General features: G+C 34.1%; 30 protein-coding genes and 2 non-coding genes across 33 annotated transcripts in view, besides 1 other annotated feature. All coding sequences in view use genetic code 11, as the record gives it.

Moving 5' to 3' along the window:
• The window catches only part of accD (acetyl-CoA carboxylase carboxyltransferase beta subunit), a 1,434-nt gene extending 870 nt beyond the window's left edge, over window positions 1-564 (plus strand). Inside the window, exon 1 of the mRNA in view lies at window positions 1-564. This exon is cut by the window's left edge and continues 870 nt beyond it. Coding sequence (YP_009747325.1) covers window positions 1-564 — 564 coding nt within the window.
• Window positions 1-25,000: part of a sequence feature (large single copy region (LSC)) that runs on past both edges of the window.
• Window positions 1,533-1,643, plus strand: psaI (photosystem I subunit VIII). Its single transcript has one exon. The coding sequence runs from the start codon at window positions 1,533-1,535 to the stop codon at window positions 1,641-1,643; it is 111 nt and encodes a 36-aa protein (YP_009747326.1).
• Window positions 2,011-2,565, plus strand: ycf4 (photosystem I assembly protein Ycf4). The gene has a single exon. It carries the CDS (start codon window positions 2,011-2,013, stop codon window positions 2,563-2,565), a length of 555 nt encoding a protein of 184 aa, YP_009747327.1.
• Window positions 3,499-4,188, plus strand: cemA (chloroplast envelope membrane protein). The gene has a single exon. It carries the CDS (start codon window positions 3,499-3,501, stop codon window positions 4,186-4,188), a length of 690 nt encoding a protein of 229 aa, YP_009747328.1.
• Window positions 4,434-5,396, plus strand: petA (cytochrome f). The gene has a single exon. The coding sequence runs from the start codon at window positions 4,434-4,436 to the stop codon at window positions 5,394-5,396; it is 963 nt and encodes a 320-aa protein (YP_009747329.1).
• psbJ (photosystem II protein J) lies at window positions 6,096-6,218 on the minus strand. The gene has a single exon. It carries the CDS (start codon window positions 6,216-6,218, stop codon window positions 6,096-6,098), a length of 123 nt encoding a protein of 40 aa, YP_009747330.1.
• psbL (photosystem II protein L) lies at window positions 6,361-6,477 on the minus strand. Its single transcript is given in 1 exon segment — window positions 6,361-6,477. A coding segment is annotated over 1 exon segment (117 nt).
• On the minus strand, window positions 6,500-6,619 carry psbF (photosystem II cytochrome b559 beta subunit). Its single transcript has one exon. The coding sequence runs from the start codon at window positions 6,617-6,619 to the stop codon at window positions 6,500-6,502; it is 120 nt and encodes a 39-aa protein (YP_009747332.1).
• Window positions 6,629-6,880, minus strand: psbE (photosystem II cytochrome b559 alpha subunit). The gene has a single exon. The coding sequence runs from the start codon at window positions 6,878-6,880 to the stop codon at window positions 6,629-6,631; it is 252 nt and encodes an 83-aa protein (YP_009747333.1).
• petL (cytochrome b6/f complex subunit VI) lies at window positions 8,141-8,236 on the plus strand. The gene has a single exon. The coding sequence runs from the start codon at window positions 8,141-8,143 to the stop codon at window positions 8,234-8,236; it is 96 nt and encodes a 31-aa protein (YP_009747334.1).
• On the plus strand, window positions 8,382-8,495 carry petG (cytochrome b6/f complex subunit V). Its single transcript has one exon. It carries the CDS (start codon window positions 8,382-8,384, stop codon window positions 8,493-8,495), a length of 114 nt encoding a protein of 37 aa, YP_009747335.1.
• Window positions 8,613-8,685, plus strand: trnW-CCA. The gene has a single exon. It is a non-coding gene; the product is annotated as a tRNA-Trp (tRNA).
• Window positions 8,853-8,926, minus strand: trnP-UGG. The gene has a single exon. It is a non-coding gene; the product is annotated as a tRNA-Pro (tRNA).
• On the plus strand, window positions 9,232-9,366 carry psaJ (photosystem I subunit IX). Its single transcript has one exon. It carries the CDS (start codon window positions 9,232-9,234, stop codon window positions 9,364-9,366), a length of 135 nt encoding a protein of 44 aa, YP_009747336.1.
• Window positions 9,784-9,984, plus strand: rpl33 (ribosomal protein L33). The gene has a single exon. The coding sequence runs from the start codon at window positions 9,784-9,786 to the stop codon at window positions 9,982-9,984; it is 201 nt and encodes a 66-aa protein (YP_009747337.1).
• On the plus strand, window positions 10,185-10,490 carry rps18 (ribosomal protein S18). Its single transcript has one exon. The coding sequence runs from the start codon at window positions 10,185-10,187 to the stop codon at window positions 10,488-10,490; it is 306 nt and encodes a 101-aa protein (YP_009747338.1).
• rpl20 (ribosomal protein L20) lies at window positions 10,768-11,148 on the minus strand. The gene has a single exon. The coding sequence runs from the start codon at window positions 11,146-11,148 to the stop codon at window positions 10,768-10,770; it is 381 nt and encodes a 126-aa protein (YP_009747339.1).
• rps12 (ribosomal protein S12) lies at window positions 11,884-11,997 on the minus strand (one part of a trans-spliced gene, as the record gives it; the record has 2 gene entries for this part). Coding sequences YP_009747340.1 and YP_009747295.1 both cover window positions 11,884-11,997 — 114 coding nt within the window.
• clpP (clp protease proteolytic subunit) lies at window positions 12,210-14,237 on the minus strand. Its single transcript has 3 exons — window positions 14,167-14,237; window positions 13,061-13,351; window positions 12,210-12,438 (listed from the first exon to the last, which is right to left on the minus strand). Exons 1-3 carry the CDS (start codon window positions 14,235-14,237, stop codon window positions 12,210-12,212), a joined length of 591 nt encoding a protein of 196 aa, YP_009747341.1.
• Window positions 14,911-16,437, plus strand: psbB (photosystem II CP47 chlorophyll apoprotein). The gene has a single exon. It carries the CDS (start codon window positions 14,911-14,913, stop codon window positions 16,435-16,437), a length of 1,527 nt encoding a protein of 508 aa, YP_009747342.1.
• psbT (photosystem II protein T) lies at window positions 16,625-16,726 on the plus strand. Its single transcript has one exon. The coding sequence runs from the start codon at window positions 16,625-16,627 to the stop codon at window positions 16,724-16,726; it is 102 nt and encodes a 33-aa protein (YP_009747343.1).
• psbN (photosystem II protein N) lies at window positions 16,800-16,931 on the minus strand. The gene has a single exon. It carries the CDS (start codon window positions 16,929-16,931, stop codon window positions 16,800-16,802), a length of 132 nt encoding a protein of 43 aa, YP_009747344.1.
• Window positions 17,016-17,255, plus strand: psbH (photosystem II phosphoprotein). The gene has a single exon. The coding sequence runs from the start codon at window positions 17,016-17,018 to the stop codon at window positions 17,253-17,255; it is 240 nt and encodes a 79-aa protein (YP_009747345.1).
• On the plus strand, window positions 17,380-18,825 carry petB (cytochrome b6). The gene is made up of 2 exons: window positions 17,380-17,385; window positions 18,184-18,825. Exons 1-2 carry the CDS (start codon window positions 17,380-17,382, stop codon window positions 18,823-18,825), a joined length of 648 nt encoding a protein of 215 aa, YP_009747346.1.
• petD (cytochrome b6/f complex subunit IV) lies at window positions 19,014-20,310 on the plus strand. Its single transcript has 2 exons — window positions 19,014-19,022; window positions 19,837-20,310. The coding sequence occupies exons 1-2, from the start codon at window positions 19,014-19,016 to the stop codon at window positions 20,308-20,310; spliced, it is 483 nt and encodes a 160-aa protein (YP_009747347.1).
• rpoA (RNA polymerase alpha subunit) lies at window positions 20,515-21,522 on the minus strand. Its single transcript has one exon. The coding sequence runs from the start codon at window positions 21,520-21,522 to the stop codon at window positions 20,515-20,517; it is 1,008 nt and encodes a 335-aa protein (YP_009747348.1).
• On the minus strand, window positions 21,603-22,013 carry rps11 (ribosomal protein S11). Its single transcript has one exon. It carries the CDS (start codon window positions 22,011-22,013, stop codon window positions 21,603-21,605), a length of 411 nt encoding a protein of 136 aa, YP_009747349.1.
• rpl36 (ribosomal protein L36) lies at window positions 22,115-22,228 on the minus strand. Its single transcript has one exon. The coding sequence runs from the start codon at window positions 22,226-22,228 to the stop codon at window positions 22,115-22,117; it is 114 nt and encodes a 37-aa protein (YP_009747350.1).
• infA (translational initiation factor 1) lies at window positions 22,332-22,565 on the minus strand. Its single transcript has one exon. It carries the CDS (start codon window positions 22,563-22,565, stop codon window positions 22,332-22,334), a length of 234 nt encoding a protein of 77 aa, YP_009747351.1.
• On the minus strand, window positions 22,681-23,085 carry rps8 (ribosomal protein S8). The gene has a single exon. It carries the CDS (start codon window positions 23,083-23,085, stop codon window positions 22,681-22,683), a length of 405 nt encoding a protein of 134 aa, YP_009747352.1.
• Window positions 23,252-23,620, minus strand: rpl14 (ribosomal protein L14). The gene has a single exon. The coding sequence runs from the start codon at window positions 23,618-23,620 to the stop codon at window positions 23,252-23,254; it is 369 nt and encodes a 122-aa protein (YP_009747353.1).
• Window positions 23,741-24,151, minus strand: rpl16 (ribosomal protein L16). The gene has a single exon. The coding sequence runs from the start codon at window positions 24,149-24,151 to the stop codon at window positions 23,741-23,743; it is 411 nt and encodes a 136-aa protein (YP_009747354.1).

Raw genomic sequence — 25,000 nt, forward strand, 5'->3', positions numbered from 1 at the left:
AGAAAGACAGGATTAACCGAGGCTGTTCAAACGGGCATAGGGCAATTAAACGGTATTTCCGTAGCAATAGGGGTTATGGATTTTCAGTTTATGGGGGGTAGTATGGGATCCGTAGTCGGGGAGAAAATTACCCGTTTGATTGAATATGCTACTAAAGAATTTCTACCTCTTATTATAGTGTGTGCTTCTGGAGGGGCACGTATGCAAGAAGGAAGTTTGAGCTTGATGCAAATGGCTAAAATATCTTCTGCTTTATATGATTATCAATCAAATAAAAAATTATTCTATGTACCAATCCTTACATCTCCTACTACTGGTGGGGTGACAGCCAGTTTTGGTATGTTGGGGGATATCATTATTGCCGAACCCAATGCCTACATTGCCTTTGCGGGTAAAAGAGTAATTGAACAAACATTGAATAAAACAGTACCCGAAGGTTCACAAGCGTCTGAGTATTTATTCCAGAAGGGTTTATTCGATCTAATCGTACCACGTAATCCTTTAAAAGGCGTTCTGAGTGAGTTATTTCAACTCCACACTTTCTTTCCTTTGAATCAAAATTAGAACATTAAGTCCATTATTTTATTTTGAGCAAACAAGTAATTCGTTTATCGGAATACAAGTGAAATTGAGACGAAAGGGTTTTCTTTGTTGACATAAGATCTAATTGTATAACGAATCAAAAGTCACATAAAATCGGAAATCTGACCCTTTTTCTATATTCCTGATTATTGATCAAGAAGTCTCTATTAATAAGATAACAAGATAAAAGATGAAATTCTTTTTTTCGTGAAATTAGGCAAATAAAAAATCTTCTTCTCGTCATATATAATTAAATTAAAATCTAGAAAATATAGTTTTTATCTTTCTATAGCGTACGATAATCCTATTATGACTAAGAATCCCTGCTGGATGGGATTCTAACAAACCCTTGAATCAATATAAATTTAATTTAATTCATTAAAAAAAACTTTTTGCTTAGTGAATGAAATTCGAAGACAAGAGCAAAAAATGAAGAAAATAATATCTCATCCATATCCTCTCAAATTTTTCATGTAGAAAGACGAAAAACTACATTATATACTCACTTAGACTTAGATATATAATTCTTAATCTTAATAGATATAGATATTAATAAAAATTTTAAGTAGTAATAATTCCAATTTAGAATTATCAAATTATAATCAAATCAAAGTATTTATTTATAATATAAATAAATACTATATTATATATTTTTATTATTTTATTATATTATTATAATTATAATATATTAATAATGAATATGTATATATATAAGTAAGAAGTAAGATATAAGTATATATAATAATAATAAATAAATTAATTATTAAATATATATATATAAGATAAGATATATATAAGATTAAGAAGAAGATATATATATAAGTAAGATAAGATCTTTATATATATATATATTATATAATAAGAATAAGATATCTTTCTTTATATTATAAATAAATATAAAATCTAAATAAAAATAACAGGTACAAATAGTAAATCGAGGTACCCATTCTATGACAACTCTTAATTTTCCCTCTGTTTTGGTCCCTTTAGTAGGCCTAGTATTTCCGGCAATCGCAATGGCTTCTTTATTTCTTCATGTTCAAAAAAACAAGATTGTTTAGAGCCGAGGGCGCAAAATATTATCTTTTTTTTTTTTTCAAAACTGACGCTTGTATCATAACACAGATATCCATTTAGCTAAATATGGTATAAGAGGCTTCCGTCGAAATCTCCCCAAAATGCTATTAACTAGTTTCAAATAGACCCGAATCGACAAATAGCTGATAAAGCTGGTCTATCTATATACATGTGGCTATCTTTAGTGAGTCATACGAAGGGTGTGTTATTAGTTTAGATCTAACCAATTTAATGAATTACTCCTAAAGGTTCACATCAAACTAGTGCTAGTTGATGCGAGTTACTTCGGAAATAAACGGCAAATTCATTTGGGGTATTCTCTCAATTCCAAAAAAAGCAACCGGATCAAGTATGAGTTGTCGATCAGAACATATATGGATAGAACCTATAATGGGGGCTCGAAAAACAAGTAATTTCTGCTGGGCTGTTATCCTTTTTTTAGGTTCATTAGGATTCTTGTTGGTTGGAACCTCGAGTTATCTTGGTAGAAATTTGATATCTTTATTTCCGTCTCAGCAAATAGTTTTTTTTCCACAAGGGATTGTGATGTCTTTCTATGGGATCGCGGGTCTTTTTATTAGCTCCTATTTGTGGTGCACAATTTCGTGGAATGTAGGTAGTGGTTATGATCGATTTGATAGAAAAGACGGAATAGTGTGTATCTTTCGTTGGGGATTCCCTGGAAAAAATCGTCGGGTCTTCCTCCGATTTCTTATAAAAGATATTCAGTCCGTCAGAATAGAAGTTAAAGAGGGTATTTATGCTCGTCGTGTCCTTTATATGGATATCAGAGGCCAGGGAGCCATTCCATTGACTCGTACTGATGAGAATTTTACTCCACGGGAAATGGAACAAAAAGCTGCTGAATTGGCTTATTTCTTGCGTGTACCTATTGAAGTATTTTAAGAAATCAGAGAAATTAATGCTTTCTCGCGGGAGGGCAAAAAAGCAAGAATCCTCTTTTTCTATAACATAACTTAATTGAGGTTTCTTCAGAACATTCATTCGAGTCAAAGCAGACATATATGGAACAAGTAGAAAAAAACCTGGGGGATCTTTTATATGTATCGAAATATACACATACACATTACACAATTACACAACTCAATTATATTATATTAATATTATATATAAATTAAATTAAATAAAAAAATAAGAAAAAAAGAAAATCTCATAATCAACCATTTCGAAATAAGGAAATTCCCCCTTTTTAGTTGTTGGAATTGAAACTTTAGATTCAGATAGATCAGATCTTGTAATTTTTTTGAAGCTTCTTTTTAGACTTAATGACATGACGAAAAATGAAAAATTTGGATCTCTTTTGGATCTCTTATAATGTAGCCAATTTATTTATGTCGTTTTTTGTCACTCATTTTTCACAATATTTTTCAGAAAATTACCTCAATTATTCTATCGATGACTACTCATAGTCAGTTAAATTTTTTCGAAATATTAGAGGTTTTTTTATATAATGATAGAAAAGGAGTTCTTTTGTCTCAAAATCTGAATACTATTCATTCTTTAAAGTAGTTTTTCCGGGCGTTCATCGAAAAGAGATATATGCTTCGAATTTGACTGATTGAGATATAGGGAAACAATTTTTATTATTTATCATATTATTCATATATATATATATTCATTCGAATTTTTCATCTTTTTCCGTATTTTTTTTTCTAGATTCAAGGCCTAACCACGAAATCACAAAAAAAAGGGTGAATAGATTCATAGGTTTGATAACTTGTAATAGAACTGATGCGTGAGAGAAATATTAGATTAAAATATTAGATTACATAGAGTCGACGAATGAGATGGGTTCATTAACAATTCACAAATGAAAAAATGGCAAAAAAGAAAGCCTTCACTCCTCTTTTATATCTTGCATCTATAGTATTTTTGCCCTGGTGGATTTCTCTCTCCTTTCAAAAAAGTCTGGAATCATGGGTTACTAATTGGTGGAACACTAGGCAATCCGAAACTTTTTTGAATGATCTTGAAGAAAAGAATATTCTAGAAAAATTCATAGAATTAGAGGAACTCCTCTTCTTAGAGGAAATGATCAAGGAATACTCGGAGACACATCTACAAAACCTTCGTATAGGAATTCACAAAGAAACAATCCAATTAATCAAGATACACAACGAGGGTCGTATTCATACGATTTTGCACTTCTCGACAAATATAATATGTTTCATTATTCTAAGTGGTTATTCTATTTTGGGTAATAAAGAACTCGTTATTCTTAATTCTTGGGCTCAAGAATTCCTATATAACTTAAGTGATACAATAAAAGCTTTTTCTCTTCTTTTATTAACTGATTTATGTATTGGATTTCATTCGCCGCATGGTTGGGAACTGATGATTGGCTTTGTCTACAAGGATTTTGGATTTGTTCATAATGATCAAATTATATCTGGCCTTGTTTCAACTTTTCCAGTCATTTTAGATACAATTTTAAAATATTGGATTTTCCGTTATTTAAATCGCGTATCTCCGTCACTTGTAGTGATTTATCATTCTATGAATGACTGAAAAATTATCTACCTAATCCAATTATAATGTTTCTTACTTTGCAGTTGTACATAAGCAAAGCATTGAAAATAGCTTTCTATTTCTACCCAGCCCGGAGATTCATCCTTCCTATATTCCATATATATTAATTTAATCGAGTCAAAACAAATTATTCCAGTAAATAACAGAATCGTGGATAGGAAACTCCATTAGTGACCTACCCAAATTTATTGTATAAATATATTTTCGGGATCAATGGTTGGATCATGCAAACTAGAAATACTTTTTCTTGGATAAAGGAACAAATTACTCGATCTATTTCCATATCGCTCATGATATATATCATCACTCGTACATCCATTTCAAATGCATATCCCATTTTTGCACAGCAGGGTTATGAAAATCCACGAGAAGCGACTGGACGTATTGTATGCGCCAATTGCCATTTAGCTAACAAACCGGTGGATATTGAGGTTCCGCAAGCGGTACTTCCCGATACTGTATTTGAAGCAGTTGTTCGAATTCCTTATGATATGCAAGTGAAACAAGTTCTTGCTAATGGTAAAAAAGGAGCCCTGAATGTGGGGGCTGTTCTTATTTTACCAGAGGGTTTTGAATTAGCCCCTCCCGATCGTATTTCCCCCGAGATAAAAGAAAAGATGGGCAATCTGTCTTTTCAGAGCTATCGTCCCAATCAAAAAAATATTCTTGTGATAGGCCCTGTTCCTGGTCAGAAATATAGTGAAATCACCTTTCCTATTCTTTCCCCCGACCCCGCTACTAAGAAAGACACGCACTTCTTAAAATATCCTATATACGTAGGCGGAAACAGGGGAAGGGGCCAAATTTATCCTGACGGGAGCAAGAGTAACAATACAGTTTATAATGCTACAGCATCAGGTATAGTAAGCAAAATCCTACGAAAAGAAAAGGGGGGATACGAAATAACCATAGCGGATGCATCGGATGGACGTCAAGTTGTTGATATTATCCCTCCGGGGCCAGAACTTCTTGTTTCAGAAGGCGAATCTATCAAATTGGATCAACCATTGACAAGTAATCCTAACGTGGGCGGATTTGGTCAGGGAGATGCAGAAATAGTACTTCAAGATCCATTACGTGTACAAGGCCTTTTGTTCTTCTTCGCATCTGTTATTTTGGCACAAATTTTTTTGGTTCTTAAAAAGAAACAGTTCGAGAAGGTTCAATTGTCCGAAATGAATTTCTAGACTCGCGGATTTATCGACATCAAGTTTATAAAAAGAACCAAATTTAGTAATTAAGATTATCTATGATAAAAAATGAAATTATAAAAAGCCCTTTTGTTTGTTTATCCTCTTTTTCTCCGAGATGCCGGGAATTCCTTGTACCAAATTCCTAGCCATGATTGTGAAGAAGACTTTTTGACTTGACCCTCTCTTTTTTTTATCAAAAAAGGGGTGATGTTATTATGTTGCTATTGTGTCAGATTGAAATGTCATAAAATGCATTTGATTCTAATATATTTCACTTCGGCTAGATCCTATCAAAAAGTAAACGGGAAATAGAATAGAACGGAAAAATATAAATGAAGGGAACAAATATTTCTGGGAGGGGTTATTCGTCTTCCTAGTCTTCGACACAAGAAAGGGCGTGAAAATCCTTTTCTTGTGTCGAAATAATAATGATTCTTTATACTGTTCGTGTTAGTTTCGGTTTTTACAGACGTATCAGAACGTTTTTAGAGTTATTACGTATACTATAAAAAGCGGTGGACAAACAAAAGAGGAGGGGAAAATTTGTTGAGTAAATAGAACTTCTTCGATGAACTTATAAAAAAAATCTTATAATTATTAAGAACTCAACGGGACCTTCTCTCTTAAATCAGACAAGAAGGGAATCCGTTGAGTTCTTACGCTTTCATGTCTACAACTCAATTCATCTGATTACTACAGAGATGAACCCAATCCGGAATATGAACCATAAAAGAAAACGCCTACTAAACCGATCACAAGAATACCAGCTACAGTACCTATTATCCAAAGAGGAATTCTTCCAGTAGTATCGGCCATTTACGCCACTTCCCTCCACATTTCATCAAGTGGTCATGCTAGAGACATAAACAGTCATGGATAATTATGAGATGAGATCCTTCCGAATGGGCTAAGAGAGAGAATTAGTCTATTATTTTTATTTTAGTTCTCTCTCATTTTCTTAATTGAAGAAATAATTGGAAAATAAAACAGCAAGTACAAAAATCAGTAATAACCCCCAGTAGAGGCTGGTACGATTCAATTCAACATTTTGTTCGTTTGGGTTTGATTGTGTCGTAGCTCTATAATTCGGATTAGGTTTATCGTTGTATGAACTGCATTGCTGATATTGACCCCAAAAAAGAAACGGTAGGTACAGCTAGGCCGTGAACAGCCAACCATCGCACTGTAAAAATTGGATAGGTTCGATCTATGGTCATTGAGGCCTCCTAAAAAGATCTACTAAATTCATCGAGTTGTTCCAAAGAATCAAAACGGCCGGTGATTAATGGAATTCCTTGTCGGTTCTCTGTGAAATACTCGTTTGGCCGCGGGCTTCCAAACACATCGTAAGCTAAACCAGTGCTGACGAATAACCAACCCGCAATGAATAGGGAAGGTATAGTAATGCTATGAATGACCCAGTAGCGAATACTGGTAATAATATCAGCAAAAGAACGTTCTCCTGTGCTTCCAGACATGCTGAGCTCCACATATTTCTTGTATAGTCAAAAGGGGATCGATTCTGTAAAAGATTGGATCGGTAAATGGAAATTCACTGAAAAATCTTTGTGAGATCGTCAATATTGTACCGAGGGCGTCTTAGAGTATACCGAATCAGTATAGCTATCCTTCTTCTGACACAGCAACGCACTTTCAATCAGTATTGGGAGGAGGTGCTAAATAATTTCTTTCTTCCTTTACTTGTTGTTTGTTGATGTAAAATAGAATTTCCCATTCAATTTCTATTGAATGTAATGTAAAATCATCCTGGCCATTATGAGTTTAGAGCTAGAAACTGAGGATTAGGTAAAACGTGAATCTGATAAGGTAGTTTCTAATAATTTATGAAATTGATTAGAATATTCCCGCATCTGTAAGTAAATGTGAGGTCTAAAAATCTTTGTTATTCATAGTTGTAGAAGCGCTTTTTTGGTGGAATCTTTTTTTTGAATTGGTTAGGCGTCCAGTAACAAGTAAGAATAGGAATTTTTATTCGATAAACCAAAAAGAACAAAGAATGAAACATTTGGAATCACTAATGCATATATTGTTGTATTAGATAGAAATCTGAAGGTTCTTTCTTGACCTAACTAAAAAGATGCGCATTTCTAATATATATTATATGAAAAATATATGACAAAATAGAACTTCTAACACAATTCCAAATAGAAATTACTAGTCTTAAATATAGTTGAACCAAAACACCTATTTTTTTGAGTGATCATGTGATAACTTTTTGTTCTCATTCATTCAAGATATTTAAGATATATATTATATGAGTGAACTTATTACGGAATCTAATTAGTTAAAATGAAAATAAAAGTTTTATAAGATTAATGTTCGCTCTAAAATAAATAGATTCGATCCAATAAAACAAATGATAAAAATAGGAATAATTTTCTAATTTGATTCCATAACGATTGGAAAAGCGTTAGTTTTTTTTTAAACGAAATTACACTACCCAGTTCTTATTATTCGTTTATAAGTTGAATTAAATTAAAAAATGATCCAAGAATGCATTTGCTGATTGCAAACGCGGTATGGGTAGATGTTACAGATGATTAATCAATTTTTTTTTATATAGTTGTGACTTTATCCTTGTTAGTGCTGTCTATAATGATAGATGACTCAAAAACTTTCAATTGGTTTTTTTCTCCTATTTTGCAAAAAAGGAAACTCAGGTAAGTGCTTTTTTATAAACATATGTATAAAAAGACCATATTTCATTTAGCTCCTTGATGCCTACCATAACTAGTTATTTCGGTTTTCTACTAACGGCTTTAACTATAACCTCAGCTCTATTTATTGGTCTGAGCAAGATACGACTTATTTGAAATTAATTGCACAAAATCTTTCCGCGAACTTCTGTGTATTTTTACCCCGTTAATTGTCAATTCTGGGTCATTGAGATTCATGGTAATTCGGATTAATATTTAGGTATAGATATTACCTCTTTTTTCTCCTTTCAAACAAATTGAAATGATTGAAGTTTTTCTATTTGGAATTGTGTTAGGTCTAATTCCTATTACTTTGGCTGGATTATTTGTAACTGCCTATTTACAATACAGGCGTGGCGATCAGTTAGACCTTTGATTAATTAACATCTCTTTTTTTGATTGACCTCCTCCTTTCTTTAATATCCAGGAGGTCAAATAAAGATTGCTGTTCCAGTTAGTGTTTCAGTCAAATTCCACCGAAGAAGATACAAATCACGCTCTGTAGGATTTGAACCTACGACATCGGGTTTTGGAGACCCACGTTCTACCGAACTGAACTAAGAGCGCTTTCTTCTCATAAAAGAAAAGACTGTAAAGAAAAGGATTGGCCCCAATACATCTTGTATGCATACACATATAGTATCATCATAAGAATAAAAGATTCTATATGATATGTCCAACGTGAATTGATCTCAAAAAATCCCTCGTTACTGCTCAAAGGAGCAGTAATAGGTAGGGATGACAGGATTTGAACCCGTGACATTTTGTACCCAAAACAAACGCGCTACCAAGCTGCGCTACATCCCTTACATTGGTCTACAGTGTCATTGTAGAGAATTCCTATCTTGTTTTCCACATCGTTATTGCCTCTATTAAAATCTAGAATTTTTATGTCCATTTCGCCTTTTTGGTCTCATTTAACATATAATAATAGTAAAATACTTCTTGAACCCCTAGGAAAAATAAATGAGTCTTTTTGGGGAATAGTGGGGAAGAAAAGGACGTTTTTTCTGTATTTAACAAAAAGTAAATCTTATTTACTGGATGATTGTACATTTCAATATGTATTATCTTATGTATGTATATGTATTACTATAAAAGGAGGTTTTTCAATGCGAGATCTAAAAACATATCTTTCCGTGGCACCGGTACTAAGTACTCTATGGTTCGGTTCTTTGGCAGGTTTATTGATAGAGATTAATCGTTTTTTCCCGGATGCGTTGACGTTCCCCTTTTTTTCATTCTAGTTATTGACGTGGGAAGGAATAAAGAAGATTAGAGATACAATTAAATAAAGCCCCTTCTTTTCTCTTTTTTCCCTAGAAAAAGGGAGGAAAGAGAAAGAATATTACATGCAACAGCTGTGAGAGTCGGGTTCAGGTTGGAATTAAATTAATATGAATTTCTATTTCTATGTATTAAATTTCTATGGAAGTCGACTACAAACTCTGGTTCTAGGGAAAGCGTATTCTAGACGATAATTATATGAAATACTGTACTGTTGAAATATAGTTTAGAAATCTTTCTATCGTATTTCCTATATTGATTGTAATGAAATCTTGCATAAGAGGATAGCTAGTTACAAAATTTTTCCTTCCTTTCTTCTTTTTCGTTTCGAATTGAAAAAGGAAGAGTTGAGTAAATTAAAAATCCAAAGGAGGTTCATGGCTAAGGGTAAAGATGTGCGAATACCGGTTCTTTTGGAATGTACCGCTTGTGTTCGAAACGGTGTTAATAAGGAATCAGCGGGGATTTCCAGATATATTACTCAAAAGAACCGGCACAATACGCCTAATCGATTGGAGTTGCTAAAATTCTGTCCATATTGTAACAAACATACGATTCATGGGGAGATAAAGAAATAGATCGAACGAACCGAGCGCCGGCGCCCTTATCTTTCTTACAAGGAAAGGGCAAAAATGACATTATATATATAACATATTTAATATTTAATTTAACATAGTTAAAGATGATAATTATAAAAAAACCAAATCCTATTTATTTATTCTAATAAAAGATACGGCTGAAATAGGATTTTAGGGATAAGAAATAAACTAACCAAACCATGGAAAAATCTAAGCGAACTTTTCTTAAATCCAAGCGATCTTTTCGTAGGCGTTTGCCCCCGATCCAATCGGGGGATCGAATTGATTATAAAAACATGAGTTTAATTAGTCGATTTATTAGTGAACAGGGAAAAATATTATCTAGACGAGTGAATAGATTGACCTTGAAACAACAACGATTAATTACTATTGCTATAAAACAAGCTCGTATTTTATCTTTGTTACCTTTTCTTAATAATGAGAAACAATTTGAAAGAACCGAGTCGACCACCAGAACTCCCAGTCTTAGAGCCAGAAAAAGATAGGTTTACTCTTTCTTCACTTGAATTCAAATGCCCATCCGAACTCAAACGCGGATTTCCTTTTTGTTGGAAAAATCCAATAATCCGGATTGAAGTCTCGTGTCGTAAGAAAAAAAAAAAAAAGAATAATCTGGGAAGAATAAAATTTTTTATTGAACGTGTTGATTCATATTCATATTTATATTTATTTTGACTACTATACTTTCTCATATTTTATCATATTCTAATTCTATTCATTTTTATTCGATCTTCCCGGAGTTCATTCTCCGGGCAACTCCGTTTAACCGGTGGATTCTTTCCAACCTACTTCTTTTATGATCTCATTGGAAATCATATAAAGACAATTCCTATTTGATATAGCTATTTGTGCAAGTATTTTACGATTAAGAAGCAACTGTCTCTTGTACAGATCATTTATTAATCTACTATAACTATAGCATACCCCCCTTTCACGAATTGCTGCATTTATTCGAGTGATCCACAAACGACGAAAGTTTATTTTTTGCCTATCTCTATCCCGATGAGCCGAAACCAAAGCTCTTATTTTTTGTTGAGTAATAGTTCGAGTAAGTCTTGAATGAGCCCCCCGAAAGCTTGATGCAAATAAACGAATTTTTGTTCTACGTCTCCGAGCGATATATCCCCGTCTAATTCTGGTCATTGAATAAATGAAACTTTAACGAATAACTAATAGATTTCCTTTCTTTCAGTTATTCTTTTGCCCCTTTCCATTAATAACAAAACGGATTTTTCCAATGTATAAACTAAAAATTCCAATGGCTTTCGCTACTATAACCTTCCCAACCACGATTTTTTATTTTTTTATAGGCATTTCACCTCGAAATACGAAATTGTACTATACTAGGTTAAAAAAAAATAGCAATGATAACTAAATAGTGGATTCCATCGTTTCTATGGTTACTTCGTAAACGGTGAGGTCTTCTCTATACACCGGAGCCCTTACTTCATTTAATCAATGTTATTGCTAACTTGTATAGTTCACATTCTTCGGCTCTACCCATGAATTATCCAGTAATAGGTCTTTCACAACGAGCTCTACCTATACAGTAACGGTATTTAATTATGAAAGTTGGCTGGGTAGCTGACCCTGTTAGTCCGTTCTTGCAAGATGGGTCTATCTAAGATTTCCTCCGCTTAATGGATAACCATTTGCTACCAATGGAGAATTACTTCTCATCTTGAATTGAGGTGAGTGGTTTTACACCAAAAGAAACCATAAATTTCATACACAATAAAAGGGATATGACCCCATTTTCTTATTTTTAGTTTTAGATAGTAAATGTAGTTTGTTTTTCCGTTCTATCCTATTTGATCATTGATATTCGAACATTGTTCTCTTTCCTTTGTTCTAGTTTATGATATGAACGAGTCGCACATACACCCTAGTACATGTTCCTCGACGCTGAGGGCATCCCCGAAGCGCGGGGGATTTTGTGACATTTCTGATTGGCTGTCTTGTATTTCTAATAAGTTGTTTAATCGTTGGCATGTTGAATCATATACATAATGGGCTGGTTTAGATCGATCCTAACCGTATGATTATGAATGACTTTTATTCAATAGAATAGAATCGATAGATCAATAGAATCATCAATCATCAATCAATAGATATAGATAGATAGTAAATAAATTCATAGAATATTAAACGCGGCAGGGTTCATTTTAAATCACGAATTGACGCAAAATTCAGGCTATTTATTGTCATTCAACCGCTACAAGATCAACAATTCCATAAGCTTGGGCCTCTGTTGCTGACATAAAAATATCTCTTTCCATGTCTTCGGATACAACCCAGAAGGGTTTCCCCGTTCTTTGTACATAAACCCTTGTCAGGGTTTCACGTAGTTTCAGCAGTTCTCCCACTTCCAGGATGAATTCTCCCGTTGCTACTTCAGAAAAAGAACCAGCGGGTTGATGGATCATTACCCTGATGATATAAGATAAAAAAGGTTTCTCTATTTCGCATGATGAGGGGAAGATAAAAGAAAGATAAAAGAATAACAAGAAAAAAGATAGAATCGAACAACCGTACGGGCATTACGCATTGCATACGGCTCTACAATAAAATTGACCCTTACCTTCAAAAAAATAGGATCGATCAGACCCCGATCGGTAAATGATCAACTTACCACCCTTCTTTTCGGAGGAATTCAAAAATACTATGATGGCTCCGTTGCTTTCTATATTTATTATATTTTTTTGTCTGTGATTTGTCTGTCATTCAGCAATCCCAAGGTTGCTTTTTTGTTTGATCAAATAAACTAAGGAAAAAAGAATCTTGTTTTTTTTTCGCTCTATACTATAAATATTGTTAAGAGACCTCTGGTGTGAAAAAAGTTTGTGACGCTGAATTGGACTTCCGATAATAAAATAGGAAATACCTTTTTCTCATATTATACTCTCTCGATACATAATCTAATGTTTTGAAAACAAAATTTCTTATATCGAATTCAAAGTGCCATGCTATTATTACTTAACTTAAAAATTCATATTTCATATGGCGAAGGCATAGTCTTCCTTTTTCTCTCAAATAAAAGCCTCATTGGCGCCAAGCGTGAGGGAATGCTAGACGTTTGGTAATTTCTCCTCCGACCAGGATAAAAGATCCCATTGAAGCGGCTGATCCCATGCATATTGTCTGTACATCTGGTTGTACAAATTGCATAGTATCATAAAGAGCCACCCCCGGTATTACCCATCCGCCAGGAGAGTTTATAAACAAATACAGATCTTGTGTATCATTCTCCATACTGAGATATATCATAAGACCAATAAGTTGATTTGAGATCTCGCTATCAACCTCTTGACCTAAAAAAAGTAATCTTTCTCGATAAAGTCGGTTGATTAGGGTCAAATTGTATCCCCCCGGAACCGTACAGGCGCCTTTTGACGCATACGGTTCAAAAAAACAAAAGAATCAATGTGTAGATTCCTATACTTTTTCTTTTTTCATAGCAAGTTCCTTCTAACTTATAATGATTTCCTTGATTTTTGACTAAACACGAGTTTGTCTTCCTTTACTTATAACTTAACTATTAACTAGAACTAGAATATAAAAAAGAATTCATTAAACTTATCCAACTAACTTTTCATTGATGGATTCTTTCATCGAGATTCAATCCAAATCACGATGTCATTTTCTTGTTCTTAAATGGGCCCCTTTAATCTTTTTAGGTTTATGCTCTACTCCGGGTAAAGATCCGCCCTTTTTTTATTTGCACATATAGTACAAATGCTCCCATTACCACTTCTTTTAGTTATCCCTTCTTTTTTTTTCAATTCACGCATTCCATAAAATAGTTGAGGGCTTAATGCATTTTACTCAATTGATTGAATAAGAGGAGAGTTTGAAATAACTTCTACTTAGAAAAAAGAGATTTCTTTAAAAAAAGGAATCCTTTATGATATAAAATAGATACCACTTGTTTTTTTTAAACGGAGCCTGGATACTTCAATGTAGTAGTCCAACTAAGCCAACCATAAAATCTTCTAATTGATAATAGTAATTCGAATCCCCCCCAAAAAGTGGATCTAATTGCACTTCACGCTCCAAATTTTTGATGATTCCATTAATCTTTCGTGGGCGAAACAGGGGATATCTCGAGTGGGGAGAAAACGGGAAAATCCCATATGGCCCAATATATCTGACAAGTCGCACTATATGTCAACCCAAGTTGCATCTTCCTCTCCAGGACTTCGAAAAGGTACTTTTGGAACACCAATAGGCATTAAATGAAAGAAAAAAGAACTAAGTACTATATTTTACTTTGATGTGGAAACGTAACAAAGCCCTTATCATTATCTATTATTATTATTTTATTATTATCTTTATTTATAATTATAATTTATAAATAATAATAATATAATCTTTATCTTTTGTTTCTTTATAATTTTATATTTTTATTTCTTTTATAATTATATATATTTTTATTTATATTTATTATTTTATTTAGAATATAAAATTAAATTATAATATTTTATTTTTATTTATTTTATATATTTTTATTTATTTTATAATAATAATATAATATTGTACTTTATCCTATTATCCTAATCATATTTTACTTTATTCATAAATAAGAGAAATAGAGAAAGTCAGAAAAAAATACGGTAAAAATATGACAAAAAGTGTCCTCTAATCATAAACAAGTATGGACACATTCGCTCATATAAAATGGCATTAACCCTCCCATTGCGTATTGGTACTTATCGAGTATAGAATAAATCTGCTTCTCTTTGTTCCTACGAACAAAATTGTTCCATTATTACCAACAGAATAGAACAAATATGAACCCTTACGTTGAAATAATCCACTAAATAGGGGGTACATAACATAGTCATAGTCTTTTACAATGCAATAAAGTTACGTAGTGTCTTTTTTCTTTCATAAAGGGGTATTTCCATGGGTTTGCCTTGGTATCGTGTTCATACCGTTGTATTGAATGATCCCGGACGGTTGCTTTCTGTTCATATAATGCATACAGCTTTGGTTGCTGGTTGGGCCGGTTCGATGGCCCTGTATGAATTAGCAGTTTTTGATCCTTCTGACCCTGTTCTTGATCCGATGTGGAGACAGGGTATGTTCGTTATACCCTTCATGACTCGTTTAGGAATAACCAATTCATGGGGCGGTTGGAGTATCACGGGAGGGACTATAACGAATCCGGGTATTTGGAGTTATGAAGGTGTGGCTGGAGCGCATATTGTGTTTTCTGGGTTGTGCTTTTTGGCAGCTATCTGGCATTGGGTGTATTGGGATCTAGAAATTTTTTGTGATGAACGTACAGGAAAACCCTCTTTGGATTTGCCAAAGATCTTTGGAATCCATTTATTTCTTGCAGGTGTGGCTTGCTTTGGTTTTGGTGCATTTCATGTAACAGGCTTGTATGGTCCTGGCATATGGGTGTCCGATCCTTATGGGTTAACAGGAAAAGTACAATCTGTAAATCCATCATGGGGTGTGGAGGGCTTTGATCCTTTTGTTCCGGGAGGAATAGCCTCTCATCATATTGCGGCAGGGACTTTGGGCATATTAGCAGGCCTATTTCATCTTAGCGTTCGCCCGCCCCAACGTCTATACAAAGGATTGCGTATGGGCAATATTGAAACTGTCCTTTCCAGTAGTATCGCTGCTGTCTTTTTTGCAGCTTTTGTTGTTGCCGGAACTATGTGGTATGGTTCAGCGACTACTCCCATCGAATTATTTGGGCCTACTCGTTATCAATGGGATCAGGGGTACTTCCAACAAGAAATATATAGAAGAGTTAGCGCTGGGTTAGCCGAAAATCAAAGTTTATCAGAATCTTGGTCTAAAATTCCTGAAAAATTAGCCTTTTATGATTACATCGGAAATAATCCGGCAAAAGGGGGATTATTCAGGGCGGGCTCAATGGATAATGGGGATGGAATAGCGGTTGGATGGTTAGGACATCCTATCTTTAGAGATAAAGAAGGGCGTGAACTTTTTGTACGTCGTATGCCTACCTTTTTTGAAACATTTCCGGTCGTTTTGGTAGACGGAGACGGGATTGTTAGAGCCGATGTTCCTTTTCGAAGGGCAGAATCCAAGTATAGTGTCGAACAAGTAGGTGTAACTGTTGAGTTCTACGGTGGTGAACTCAATGGAGTCAGTTATAGTGATCCTGTTACTGTCAAAAAATATGCGAGACGTGCTCAATTGGGGGAAATTTTTGAATTAGATCGTGCTACTTTGAAATCTGATGGTGTTTTTCGTAGCAGCCCAAGGGGTTGGTTTACTTTTGGACATGCTTCATTTGCTTTGCTCTTCTTCTTCGGACACATTTGGCATGGTGCTCGCACTTTGTTTAGAGATGTTTTTGCTGGTATTGACCCAGATTTGGATGCTCAAGTGGAATTTGGAGCATTCCAAAAACTTGGAGATCCAACTACAAGAAGACAAGTAGTCTGATACAACATTTTCATTTTTTTGGTTTCTTTCTAATCTATTTTCTTTTTATGATTTGAGATAGGGTACCCAAGAAAACTTGATGTGAATCGTCATTTTTTTGTTACTCTTGCTCTTTCTTTATCCGGGATATGATCCCCCAAAAAATAAACAGGTATGGAAGCTATAATTGTAAACCACGATCGAATCTATGGAAGCATTGGTTTATACATTCCTCTTAGTCTCGACTTTAGGGATAATTTTTTTCGCTATCTTTTTTAGAGAACCACCAAAAATTCAAACTAAAAAATAAAAAAATCATTTGATTTTTCATTATCGCAATTGAATTAATGAGCCTCCCAATATTGGGAGGCTCATTAATTCAATTAGTCCCCATGTTCCTCGAAGGGATCTCTTAGTTGTTGAGAAGGTTGCCCAAAAGCGGTATATAAGGCGTACCCAGTAAAACTTACAAGTAAACCAGATATAAAGATGGCGACTAGGGTTGCTGTTTCCATTATTATATAATTTCAAGACCACAGTGGATCTATGATAAGATCGTTTATTTACAATGGGATGGTATACAAAGTCAACAGATTTCAATGAATACAATAGGATTTATGGCTACACAAACTGTTGAGAACGGTTCTAAATCTGGTCCAAGACGAACTACTGTAGGGAGTTTATTAAAACCCTTAAATTCGGAATATGGTAAAGTAGCTCCCGGGTGGGGAACGACCCCTTTGATGGGTGTCGCAATGGCTTTATTTGCGGTATTTTTATCTATTATTTTGGAGATTTATAATTCTTCCGTTTTATTGGATGGAATTTCAATGAATTAGATCTATAAGAACCCCCAAGTCCTAGCTTTTCAATAAAAAACGAATCCTTTAGAGCTCGGATTTCTAGCTCATTCTATTTTGGTAGTTCAACCGTGGAATTTCTTTGTTTCTGTATTTCTGGAATATGAGTGTGTGACTTGTTATAATTGATCCTATTGATAGTACAGAGAATAGGTCTGTCATCTTGATAGAGATGCTTCTACTTCGTCGGATATTTAGTCTAATATCTGAAACACGGAATATCTGAAATAGATTAAGAATTTTTTGAACTATGATTCATACTTAATATAAAAACCTCGTGGCCGGGCTCCAAAAAAATTTCCAAGAAATATAAATAGAAATTTTTTCTTCTTTCAAATGCCTATTTATTTATGCTTATTTTGACGCAAAGACAAATCTTTCTTCGTATTTTTGGTGATTATCTATTCGTGGAATAAGTGATGATCCGATGGTTCTTACTCAGGGAATCCTTGGGCTTAACTTAGTATTTTTATTAAATCATCGTGGTTCTAGTATGAATCTGGGGTTTTAATCGATTCATGGGGTCTTAACAAGATAATTCCTATCAATTCAATCAATATCAATATACTAATAATAAAACAAATAAAATAAAAATATTTTTATATTATATACAAAAAAAAAACAAATAAAAGAAAAAGAAATAGGGAAGAGAGGATTCAAGAGGCCCATAAGGATCAAGATAAAGATGACTGAGCCCACTTGATATTTTGGTATTATCGCCATAAAGAAAAGAAGAACTTTCGGATTTTTTTATTCGTATCTTCAGAGCAGATTGAATCGGAAAGTAAGAAGTTTCAAACTTTCTATTACATATCCGTTCCAACCAGTATTTGGGTGTTTTTGCTTGAGCTGTACGAGATGAAAGTCTCATATACAGTTCTCGGAGGGGGATCGCACCTATCTCAATAAAGTCTATGATTGGTTTGAAGAGCGTCTCGAGATTCAGGCGATTGCGGATGATATAACTAGTAAATATGTTCCTCCTCATGTAAACATATTTTATTGTCTAGGGGGAATTACGCTTACCTGTTTTTTAGTACAAGTGGCTACAGGATTTGCTATGACCTTTTACTATCGTCCGACCGTTACTGATGCTTTTGCTTCTGTTCAATACATAATGACTGAAGCTAATTTTGGTTGGTTAATCCGATCAGTTCATCGATGGTCGGCAAGTATGATGGTCCTAATGATGATCCTACATGTATTTCGTGTATATCTCACCGGTGGATTTAAAAAACCTCGCGAATTAACTTGGGTTACAGGTGTGGTTCTGGGTGTATTGACTGCATCTTTTGGTGTAACCGGTTATTCCTTACCTTGGGACCAAATTGGTTATTGGGCAGTGAAAATTGTAACAGGTGTACCTGACGCTATTCCTGTAATAGGATCGCCTTTGGTAGAATTATTGCGCGGAAGTGCTAGTGTGGGACAATCCACTTTGACTCGTTTTTATAGTTTACACACTTTTGTATTGCCGCTTCTTACTGCCGTATTTATGTTAATGCACTTCCCAATGATACGTAAACAAGGTATTTCTGGTCCTTTATAGAGAAGATATAGCATAGATCTTTTGAATTCATCATTTATCATTTGGGGTAGGAACGATAGTATTTTATTGCTACAAGTATGGATTATTGAAAATAATAAGACATGTATTTGGATATTTCCCTTGAACTCCGCAATATTTTTTATTTGGCATCAATAGTTGAAGGGAATTTTCCGAAGAGAAAATGGATTATGGGAGTGTGTGACTTGAACTATTGATTGGTCTGTGCAGATATGTGCCCTTAGTTATCTTTATCTGCCACATTTGAATTCACAACCAAATGTGTCTTTGTTCCAACCATCACGTAAGCCCATACAGAGGATAGGCCGGTTTGCTTGAAGAGAATCTTTTCTATGATCAAATACGAATCATGTCATACATGAGCAGGCTCCGTAAGATCTTTAACTTCATATTTAATTTAAAAAATTGAATTTAATAGTATACAAATGCATTCATTTCCTCTGCATTGACGCAATCTAGGATACTATCGGAGTGCAAAAAGGGTCTAAAGAAGAACAGAGACTAGACTCTATTAGTAACAAGTAAATCCTTTGTGTGTGTTGTCTCTAAAAAAGAAACACCAATCATAAGGTCTGAGACAACCCAGAAAGCAATTGATCATATCACGATCCTTTTTATAAGCCTACTTGGGTATTGAGTATTTATTTGTAAGAACTTAATTTTTTGCACTCGAGAGTTTCAACTCCAGCAAAAAGAATCCAGTAAAAATTTTATTTTACTTACCTAAAACCATTCATCATATATCGTATATGCGGGTCTAAAAGTTTATTTATTTAAATATATTTATTTATATTTATTTAATTTAAATTTTATATATTTATTTAATTTAAATTTTAATTTAATTAATTATTATAATTATATTATTATTATATTATATATGGATGGATATGGATTCATTTGGTTCTTTTTATTCTTACTCGAGCCGGATGATAAAAAATTATCATGTCCGGTTCCTCCGGGGGATGGATCTATAAGAATTCACCTATCCCAATAACAAAAAAACCTGACTTGAATGATCCTGTATTAAGAGCTAAATTGGCTAAAGGCATGGGTCATAATTATTACGGGGAGCCCGCGTGGCCCAACGATCTTTTATATATTTTTCCGGTAGTAATTCTAGGTACTATTGCGTGTAACGTAGGCTTAGCGGTTCTAGAACCATCAATGATTGGTGAACCGGCAGATCCGTTTGCAACTCCTTTGGAAATATTACCCGAATGGTATTTCTTTCCCGTATTTCAAATACTTCGTACAGTACCCAATAAATTATTGGGTGTTCTTTTAATGGTTTCAGTGCCCGCGGGATTATTAACAGTACCCTTTTTAGAGAATGTTAATAAATTCCAAAATCCGTTTCGTCGTCCAGTAGCGACAACCGTATTTTTGATTGGTACCGCAGTGGCCCTTTGGTTGGGTATTGGTGCAACATTACCTATTGATAAATCCCTAACTTTAGGTCTTTTTTAAATTGATTGATTCAATTGTGAAATAAAATATCAGTATGTATCTAGGGAACAGTCGCTTCAAAGTGAATTCTCCCTAGATACATCTATTCTATTAAATTATGAATCTATGCTGATTCCGAATATATATACGAATTGCCCTAAATATTCAAAACCCTTTATTTGATTTGGCCTTTTTCTAAAAAAACATGAAAAAAATACAATGGATTTAAAACTTATTTTTCGGTAAATCAATTACGAAATTTTTTTCTAGAATCCCTAAAATTTGTTTGACATCTTCTATGCGAAAATGCTCCATTTTCATAAGATCTTCTTGGCTGTTATTCAAAAGGTCCAACAATGTATATATATTGGACTTTTTGAGACAATTATAGATCCTGGGAGGCAATTCTGATTGGTCAATAAAAATCGATTTCAACGCCATTTTTTTTTTTTTTTTTGTTAGTTTAGCCAATTTATCATAAAAGGTAAAAGGGGGTAAAGGAAACATGTGTTGATTGTCCTCTAAATTTAAATTTTCTTCTTTGGTATGTAAAAAGGGAATCAATAAATCAATCAAATTCCGGGAGGCTTCGTGAAGTGCTTCTTTAGGAGTTAAACTTCCATTTGTCCATATTTCGAGAAATAGTATTTCTTTGTTACCATTTTCATAAGAATGAATACTATGATTCGCATTTCGAACAGGCATGAATACAGGATCTATAGGATAACTTCCATCTTGAAAGGTATTTGGCGCTTTTATAAGATATCCGCGATTCTTCTCTATTTGTAATCCAATAACCAACTCAATGGGTTCTGTCAAGCTAGCTATATGCTGTGTATTATCGACGATTTCTACATAAGGCGGTAAGATGATATCTTGAGCAGTTACATATCCAGGGCCTCTGACACAAATAGACGCCTCACAAGTTCCATAGAGATTACTTCTCAATACGATTTCTTTCAAATTCATTAAAATTTCATGTACTGATTCTTGAATACCCGTTATCGTAGAATATTCGTGTGATATTTTCTCAGATTTTGCGCGTGTGATACATGTTCCTTCGATTTCGCCAAGCAAAGCCCTTCGCATCGCAATGCCTATTGTGTCTGCTTGACCTTTCATAAGCGGAGACAGAATAAAGCGCCCATAAAAAAGACGCTTACTGTCTGCTGCTGATTCAACACACTTCCACTGTAGTGTCCGAGTAGATACTGTGATTTTCTCTCGAACCATAATAATATTATTTGATCAGATCATTGAATCATTTATTTCTCTTGTTTCTCTTACTATTGAAATATCTTCCTTTTTTATTTCTACACACGTCTTTTTTTCGGGGGTCTACAGCCATTATGTGGCATAGGGGTTACATCCCGTACGAAAGTTAATAGTATACCACTTCTGCGAATAGCTCGTAATGCTGCGTCTCTTCCGAGACCTGGACCTTTAATCATGACTTCTGCTCGTTGCATACCTTGATCTACTACCGCACGAATAGCATTTGCCGCTGCGGTTTGAGCAGCAAACGGCGTCCCTCTTCTTGTACCTCCGAAGCCACAAGTACCGGCAGAGGACCAAGAAACCACCCGTCCGCGTACATCTGTAACAGTCACAATGGTATTATTGAAACTTGCTTGAATATGAATAACCCCCTTTGGTATTTTACGTGTACTCTTACGTGAACCAATACGTCCACGTGAACCTTTTTTCGGTATAGCTTTTGCCATATTTTATGATCTCATAAATTTGAGTCAGAGATATATGGATATATCCATTTCATGTCAAAACAGATTCCCTATTTGTAATTTGTAGTCTTTAACGAGTTTTATTATCCTTGTCTTTGTTTATGTCTTGGGTTGGAACAAATTACTATAATTCGTCCTCGACGACGGATTAGTCGACATTTTTCACAAATTTTACGAACGGAAGCTCTTATTTTCATATTTCCCACTCCTTACTTTAATTTTGACTCCACTTTTTGAAATAAAAAAGTTTCTTTAAATTTTCGATTTCGAATCGTATTCCTACGAAAGAATAAAAAACACCTAATCTTTCGAATCTTTGTTGCGGAGTCGATAAATTATACGACCTCTGGTTGAATCATAACGACTTACTTCAATTTTTACTCTATCTCCTGGCAGTATCCGTATAAAACTACGTCGGATCTTTCCTGAAACATAACCTAGAATCATATCTTCATTATCTAAACGAACCCGGAACATACCGTTGGGAAGCGATTCAGTAATTAAACCTTCATGAATCCATTTTTGTTCTTTCATTCCAGGTAAAACCCCCTTGAAGTATCAACTAGTGGAGGAAGAACCCTATTAGAGAACCCACCCCTTCTCTTTTCTTTTTCACAAAAAAGAAGTTTCATATCGGATATTAGAAAGATTACCATATATAACACAAAATTTCTCCGCCTATTCTTTCTAGTCGAGCCTCTCGGTCTGTCATTATACCTCGAGAAGTAGAAAGAATTACAACCCCCATCCCACCTAAAATTCTAGGAATTCTTTGATAGTTAGAATAGATTCGTAGACCTGGCCGACTTATCCGTTTTAAATTTAAAAGATTTCTATAAGTCCTTTTCCTATTCCTTCTATGTCGTAGGGTTAAAACCAAAAAATATTTGTTGTTCTCTCGATGTTTTCTCACATTTTCGAGAAAACCCTCTCGTAAAAGTATTTTAACAATACTTTGGCTGATATTAGTAGATGCTACTCGAACCACGCTTTTTCTATACATATCGGCATTTCGTATAGAAGTTATTATGTCAGCAATAGTATCACTACTCATGATTAATTAAAATTATTGGTGCCTCCAAATTTCGATATAATCAACATGTTTTTTTTTACGTGTTTGTTTATAAATATTAATTTTGAAAGGTATATACGTGAGAGAAAATTTACTAAATGAATCTTAATCTATTTCTTTTAAATACCCTTAATATCGTGGTCTTATTTTATAATACCTCGGGAGCTAATGAAACTATTTTAGTAAAATTGAACTGTCTCAATTCTCGTGCAATCGCACCAAAAACTCGAGTTCCTTTTGGATTTCCTTCTTGATCAATCACAACTGCAGCATTGTCATCATATCGTATTATCATACCGTTGTCACGTTTAAGTTCTTTACAAGTACGGACAATTACAGCTCTGACAACTTCTGATCTTTCTAGAGGCATGTTTGGAACTGCGTCTTTGATCACAGCAACAATAACGTCACCAATATGAGCATATCGACGATTGCTAGCTCCTATGATTCGAATACACATCAATTCTCGAGCCCCGCTGTTATCTGCTACATTCAAATGGGTTTGAGGTTGAATCATATCATTTTTTTATCTGTTTTTTACAATACAAAGGTCGAAGAAAAAAAGAAATATTATTTGTCCAAAAAAAGAAACCTGCACCCACTATTTTTAAGTTTTTAAGTAAGGCCTATTTCTTTTTTATCCCAAAATGATAAATTGAGCTCGTATAGGCATTTTGGACGCTGCTATTGAAATAGCCCTTCTGGCGATAGTTTCTGTTACTCCACCCATTTCATAAAGGATTCGACCTGGTTTAACAACCGCTACCCAATATTCGGGAGAGCCTTTACCTGAACCCATACGTGTCTCTGCGGGTCTTACTGTAACCGGTTTATCTGGAAATATACGAACCCATATTTTTCCACCGCGACGTGCATTTCGTGTCATTGCTCGTCGACCTGCTTCTATTTGTCTAGATGTGATCCAAGCGGGTTCAAGTGCCTGAAGAGCGTATTTACCAAAACAAATAGTATTACCTCGATAAGACATTCCCTTCATTCTTCCTCTATGTTGTTTACGGAATCTGGTTCTTTTGGGGTTATAGTTGATGGTTTGTTTTGAATTCCATCTCTACTACAGAACCGGACGTGAGAGTTTCTTCTCATCCAGCTCCTCGCGAATAAAAAAATAAATTCAAATTAAAGATTTTGAGTTCAATTTGAATTCTATTCTATAATATTATGCATAGATGTATTTAAATTTCGTTTTAATAACTGAATCATGGAGTTCATTTAATCTAGATCAAATCTTAATTAATTTAATATATATATATAATATTAATTATAATATTAATAAATAAACTCTTTTTTCTTCTATTTATCGATATAAGAATGTTAAAAGGAATCTTTTTTTTGTTTTACTCTTTATTGGATTGACCCAAATTTAGCAATCCAAGAAAATAAAGTTTTCGCGGGCGAATATTTACTCTTTCCATTTCTATTTCAGTTCTATCATTCGTTCATAACTTTTCCGAATAGATGAATTGGTCTCTGGTCGGTTCCGCCATCCCGATCAATGAATCATTCAAATTCATTTTCATAGAATCTTTTGAATTCACAGGTTCCGTCGTTCCCATCGCTTCTTATTTAATGGTTAGGTCTGAATTCTACAATGGAGCTATTAGTTCTTGAGTCAATATTCTTAGTCTTTATTGGCTCGAAGCTCTTTATTTTTTGTTCGATGAGCAGATCCATTTAATGATGAATCCGTATTGATGCTTTATTACACAGATTTTTTATGAGCTGACTCATAGACCTTACATATTGGAATTATATATCATCAATATTTTCTTTCTTCCTCTCATCCTTCCATTTATCCATACCCTTTCTTTTTTTTATTATTAACAATTTAGAAGCAGATTTTTTAATAAATAATAAAAAATATTTCAGTTGCTACAAC

This window comes from Erigeron canadensis, chloroplast (genome assembly GCF_010389155.1).
Source record: "Erigeron canadensis voucher CCANA20171209 chloroplast, complete genome".
In the NCBI taxonomy this organism is placed as follows: Eukaryota; Viridiplantae; Streptophyta; class Magnoliopsida; order Asterales; family Asteraceae; genus Erigeron; species Erigeron canadensis.